Source organism: Gaeumannomyces tritici (assembly GCF_000145635.1).
Source record: "Gaeumannomyces tritici R3-111a-1 unplaced genomic scaffold supercont2.32, whole genome shotgun sequence".
NCBI lineage: Eukaryota > Fungi > Ascomycota > Sordariomycetes > Magnaporthales > Magnaporthaceae > Gaeumannomyces > Gaeumannomyces tritici.
The window spans coordinates 1-5,514 of NW_008804576.1; the positions used below are offsets into that span (position 1 = coordinate 1).

The following is a 5,514-nucleotide window of genomic DNA, read 5'->3' on the forward strand; positions in this document are numbered from 1 at the left end:
CCCCCTCCCCCCCCCCCCCAAGATTCGGCTTTTGGCTTTGTTCTAATGTGGCTTGCGTTCTCGGGGCTGCGTTGGCGCGTAAAGGAAAGCGTCGAGGTGCTGGGCACGACAGGCCGAGAACCGCGATGCACAACATTACGCAGCATGGCCGGAGAGATGCATTTGGACGCACCACCGAGCGGCTTCCAGGCATGGACGTATGCTGTTGTCGAGACAGGGTAAGTTCTGAGTGAGGGCCGAGATGATGGTCGGATGTAGTTATGTTCTGTTGGTTTTCTGGTCCACGCAATGGCACATAGACAAACTCCCTCGACTTGCGCCGCACCAATTCGGTGTCTCAGACAGCTTTGACTGAAAAGTCCCCGTTCGGGAAACAGTGGGCCTGAGCGCCTAGAATCATTGATGAGACCTGCTATCGATCGGACTTGGGCTCTGTGACATTTGATGGTATTAATGTCCGGGCTGGGGGGTTGACTTATTGACCACAAAGCATAGAACAGCACAGCGCAGCTGGACCGGCGACGTCATGCGTCCATTGTTGGGAGCAGGCTTGGGTGAAATTGCGGGTGCACAAGCCGGGAAAACAGAAGACCAGCCAGCACAAGGCAGTCTACAGGATCCCAGCCCGTCAGCTCAGGTCCTGGCGTGAGCAAGCAGCAGCAAGCTGGGTCCTGGGCCCCACCAGCGCTGAGCTTGCTTTTCTGTTTGGGGTTGGGTGTTTATTGGGTCCAATTTCAAAGTACCCCTGGCGGGCCGAAGAGAAGACAAGACAGCACGAGAAGGAAAAAAAAAAAGGTGCCCGCCCGCACACCCCAGCCGGCGATGGAGCCCTAGCCAGCCCAGTCAGCCAGCCCAGTCAGCCAGTGGGTAGCGAGCGACCTTGAACCTGGCCGGCGCGGGCGGGCGGCGCGTGCGAGTGGCTGGGTCTCAGACATTTGACCAAGCCGATCCGCTGCTGCTGCTGCCGCTGCTTTGCTTGTCCACCCCCTCCCAAAACCTGCAGACACTTTGAGACCTCGGCACTGCGCACGCTGCCTGCTGCACCGCGCGCTGCCGCCACCGAATTGGCGAATCATCGTTGCCCGTCCGCCTGCCGCCAATTGGATCCCCCCGACTGTGCTCTCCGCAGCCCGGACGGAGAGGCCCTTTTTTATTTTTATTTTTTATTCCTAGCCGGCGACGACGGAGCCTGTTCGTGCTGGCAAAGGCGCGCGCTTGGCTGCCTAGACGGGTCAGGCCAAGGTTGGGTCAGGCCAGCCCGCCCATTGAGGCCACGGCCAGGTCGTCACAGGCCCACAGCCAGACGTGGGAAACGAGGTCGAAGTAGCAGCCACCTAAACGCTCACGACATCCGAGAGATGGGTGCCTGAATCTTGAGACCATCGACCGAGACGACTGGCCAAGTCACCTTGCAGAATCCACACCTTGTCTGCAGCCCTCCAACGAGCGGCCTTCCATTCGCTTGTCTGCGGCTTGGGCCCTGGCACGCTCAAAGTACCCAGCCCTTTTCCTTGCGTCTTTTCCCCTGTGATACTTTTTTTTATCATTTTTTGATCGCACCGTACCGGCCATCCTCCGGGACCCGCTGTCACATCCCCCTCCGTTCCGGCGCTTCTGCAAGTCCCACCCTCTTGAAAGGTGGGTGCTGTCGAAAAGCGCAGCAGAGGGCAGAGGCATTAGAGGCTCAAGCTGCAGTCCAACCCGTTCCTGGTGTGGTTTGATGGGCGGCCTGCAGCAACCTGCAGTCTCTTTCCCCCTCCCCCCTTACTGCGCGGCACCACACTGCACCTCACGCACATTGCATACCTCACACCCCCCAGACTGGCGCAGGAGTCCCTGCCCAGGCGACCCCTCTGCTGGGAAAGCAGGCATCCCAGTGCAGAGCGGAAACTGACGCAGAAGCGCGGGCGGCACCCCCGGGGCCACTCGTCGTCTGCCTCCTGTCACATCACCCTTCGTCCCAAGTGTACACGAGGGCGCGCGCTGCGCGACTCCTGATCATCACGACCTCTTGGCTCGAGATCAAAAGGGCTAAAGGGGGAGGGCAAACGTAAACATACACACATGCTGTCGGTCGTCGCCCCTCGTCCATTTCCATTTCTGCCATTCGCTGCCACCCTTTTCATTGCTTGACTATCCTGCACTCCAACCAACCCCTTCATCCTCACAGGCCCCAGTCATCCATCGCATCTCAGCATCACTGTTCGCGGATAAAAGTTGAGACCTAGCGAGGATCCTAACAATTCCATGTTTAGCTTTTAAAAAACATCCTAGTACCTGATAGAGTCTATCTCGCCTGGAGCTCAAAGGCCCTCCTTGCTCCCGCGACCCGGGGTTCTTGGTCCTTGCGGCTGTCCCGAGATCTCACCCTTGGCTTGGATCGGGTTAAAAACTGGAGCCGCAGCTGCTGTGGTGGCACCCGCACTTCACCGCCTCTCAGGAGCACCCTCGCCCCTGTCGAGTGACCGTCCCTGCGAGCCCGCTCGAATCCCACAAAAACACGCTGCCCTCCGGAGGTTCCACGGGCTCCAGGTTTACGGCCTGCGCGTGGGGGAACTTGTCCTAGTCATTACAGCTCTTGGCGGTTTCCTGTCCGGCTCGATCGAGGCCGGCCAGGCTCGTCCGACCCGCAGGCGGCCCAGCGCTGGCCCGAGATCTACACTGGTTGGCGGCACGCGGCGAGATCGATGACATCCTCCCCCCAGCCATGATCTATTGCAGCCCAGTCGCCACTCCCAACCTGAGCCGCAAAGCAGAACTTGAGTGCCTTTGTTGCCACACCACCTCAAGCTCCGCCCTGCGCGCACCCACTTCCTCCTAACCTTGCAGAACGCACCCGCGCCTGGCCCTATCCCCATTGGGCCCCTGGGAAACCGGATATCCAGTCCCCGCAAGACGTCGCTGTATAATATTGGTCAGTACTGCTCCAATGAAGCCACGCCGGGTCCGCCTGCCTTGGTGGCCGTTTGTGCTCGCAGCGTGCGTAGTCTCTGTGTCTAACTAGCTCGACCGCCCGGCACAGCCCTGCTGTAATTACGTTTTGGAGGCCAGCCCAACGGCCGGGAGGTCATTGTTTTGGTCCAACGGCCTCGGCCCACTCGCAGCCACCTGTTCGTAGCCTAGTCTTGGGCACTCCCCATCTGAGGCGCTCGCTGGCGGCCTCTGAAACTGCTCGCATCCAATACGCCGGCGCCTCATGATATGATTCGATTTGAGAATACCCACCCCCGCCATCCTTCTACCTGCAGCGTATCTTGTTGTTTCGGTGCCTCGGAATCAGCACCTGCTCGAGCCAGCCCGCCTCATCAAGTTTTGTCTGGTTTCGCCCACGCAGACCAGCACCCACCCACGCCCCCTTGGTCAGGCATCGCCCTCGCGTCCATTGGCGGCTACCACCCATACAAGACAGGCGCCGTCCCACTCAAGACGCGCGCCGTCACTGTCGGTCGCCTGCACTATCCTGCGTGCTCGCGTCTTAGCACATTACCCATCCCACGGCACTTGCCCTGGAGAACCATTCGATCAAGGTTTGTTTTTCTTCTCACATTCTCTTTACTCTTTGGCACTTTCTCAACGGAGCGCCCACAGGCTTTGCCTTGCGTGGGCTAGACCCGCCCATTCGAAGCGCTCGCTGGTCCCGTGGCGTTTTGCAAGGTCGCAGTCTGCTTTGGAATACCACCCACCCATAACTTGCGCCTGCGCTAACCTCGCGAAGCTACAAATCACCACAACACCTGGATAAGAGCCATCGCGATAGGGTCGCGCTGACTCTCCATGGCTTCTTCCGAGGTGGACCAAAAATTTCTTGGCATATTTGCCAGGAATGTCGAGCCCGACAATCCTCTGCTCGCGCAGATGCTGTTCAAGCTGCTTGGGCTTTCGGTCAAGCTTTCGCCACAGCTCGTCAGCGCTCGCAAACAGCGCAAGCTCAACAGCGCTTCCCAGACACCTTCGGCTGAGACGCTCGAACTTTACTTTCACATAATATGGCTCTCAAGAGAGGGCCTATACATGCTGGAGAACTATGTGCTCCCCATGGTCGGCAACTACGCCGAACTCAAGGTCCTTGCGTACAAGCTCAGGGCTTCATTCTATCACATATTTGTGCTTTTCCACAACCAGCCGCCCGTCTCCTCGGCATATCCCTCGACGCCCGAGATTGCCACATCCGCCACCATGCCCTCGGCGGTACCCCCAAGTCTAAGCAAAGGAAAGGATGTTGCGCGCCCCGAAAACGATATTAGGGACAGGCTCGGCAGGTCCTCCTCTGTTCAGCCCACCCACCCGCTTGAGGGGGGGCCAGTCGGTCCCCCGCCGGGTTTTGGCCCCAGCGCGCCAGCCACTTTCCTCCTCGAGCCCACAAACTACCTCCCAGTAGCACACAACTACTTCAAAGAGGCGGTGGCGCTCGCGGAGGAGCTTCTATGGGGGTCCCACTCGCTGCGGCTATCCGTCAAGACCGAATACGTCGCATTCTTGTACGACTGTGTCCACGATCATCAGGGCAGCCGCAAGGTGGCCCAGGACACCATCACCGAGGTTTACGACGCCAACGAGGGCATCGACAACGACATGTTCAGCGACGCGTGCGAGCTCGTCACGGTGCTGGGCAGGATGGTGAAGCGCGGCCTTGCCCCATCGGGTGCTCCGAAAAAAAGGTCACACGAAGGCCCTGCGCCGTCAGGAGCCTCTGCAACGACGAATGGGCCACAAACCACGGCCCCACTAATGCTGCCCACGACATCCTCGGCCCCGGCGGGGTTCATATGACGACGGCGGGCCGCATGTTGGTCGAGCCAGCGGCTTACTCTCGTAATCTCTTCTGGGTTGGATACTGCACGCCACACTGGCCCGAGAATCCGCGTGGCCAAGTTCTACTTGCGAATCTTGATAAAATGCTGTCATCTACGAGGCTACAATGTTTCGAGGCGAATACACAAGATACAGACAGAAAAGCGACTGCGTTCTGCATGCGTATTCCAGCGAGAGCGCGTTCCGTCACCAACCCAACTATTCCGGTCCATCAAACTACCGACACATCTGTATAATACATAATAACCCTGTTCCGCGGCTTCGCACAGTCGATACGCGCTTTCTCGTTTGCGCAATGGCATACACCCTGACGGCCGGGAGAGATCTAGCTCATTGCTCATAATGGCGGCTTTGTGCGTCATGCTTTGGTTGTATACTTGGGGAGTACTTTTTTTTTTTCGTTGGTCACATCCCCCGATTCGTCGCATTATTACGCGACTTGTCATTTGGCTTTTTTTTCATGTTCTCTGGACCAAAATCAGCATACGGCACATCGACTCTCCTTGTTCTTTGTCGACTTTATTTTGATACCCTTGGGCCAAGCCATATTTGCGCAGAGAGGACCTTGGCCATTTTTAGTTGTCATTTGCTCTTCATTTGATTGCCTCGACTACTTGGAGTCACAAGCTTCGAAGAGAGCGTTCTGAAATTTTCGGCCGACGATGCTTTGCTAGCCCGTGTGACCTCCTGCCGTCTTTGACT

At 58.1% G+C, this 5,514-nt stretch overlaps 3 protein-coding genes across 3 annotated transcripts; 2 read left to right on the top strand and 1 right to left on the bottom strand.

Annotated features, from left to right (window-relative positions):
- Positions 1-45: 45 nt before the first annotated feature.
- Positions 46-649, top strand: GGTG_13673 (hypothetical protein; the record flags this gene model as incomplete). The annotated part of the gene is made up of 2 exons (XM_009231590.1): positions 46-218; positions 496-649. The coding sequence occupies 2 exons, from the start codon at positions 46-48 to the stop codon at positions 647-649; spliced, it is 327 nt and encodes a 108-aa protein (XP_009229854.1).
- A 520-nt stretch (positions 650-1,169) lies between these two features.
- GGTG_13674 (hypothetical protein) lies at positions 1,170-1,677 on the bottom strand (the record flags this gene model as incomplete). The annotated part of the gene is made up of 2 exons (XM_009231591.1): positions 1,170-1,223; positions 1,561-1,677. 2 exons carry the CDS (start codon positions 1,675-1,677, stop codon positions 1,170-1,172), a joined length of 171 nt encoding a protein of 56 aa, XP_009229855.1.
- A 494-nt stretch (positions 1,678-2,171) lies between these two features.
- On the top strand, positions 2,172-5,514 carry GGTG_13675 (hypothetical protein). The gene is made up of 3 exons (XM_009231592.1): positions 2,172-2,914; positions 3,023-3,527; positions 3,716-5,514. Exon 3 carries the CDS (start codon positions 3,775-3,777, stop codon positions 4,768-4,770), a length of 996 nt encoding a protein of 331 aa, XP_009229856.1. The 5' UTR covers positions 2,172-2,914; positions 3,023-3,527; positions 3,716-3,774; the 3' UTR covers positions 4,771-5,514.

What these genes read in the sequence shown, in the direction of transcription:
- GGTG_13675 (XM_009231592.1), top strand. Translation starts at nt 3,775, where the DNA reads ATGGCTTCTTCCGAGGTGGACCAAAAATTTCTTGGCATATTTGCCAGG.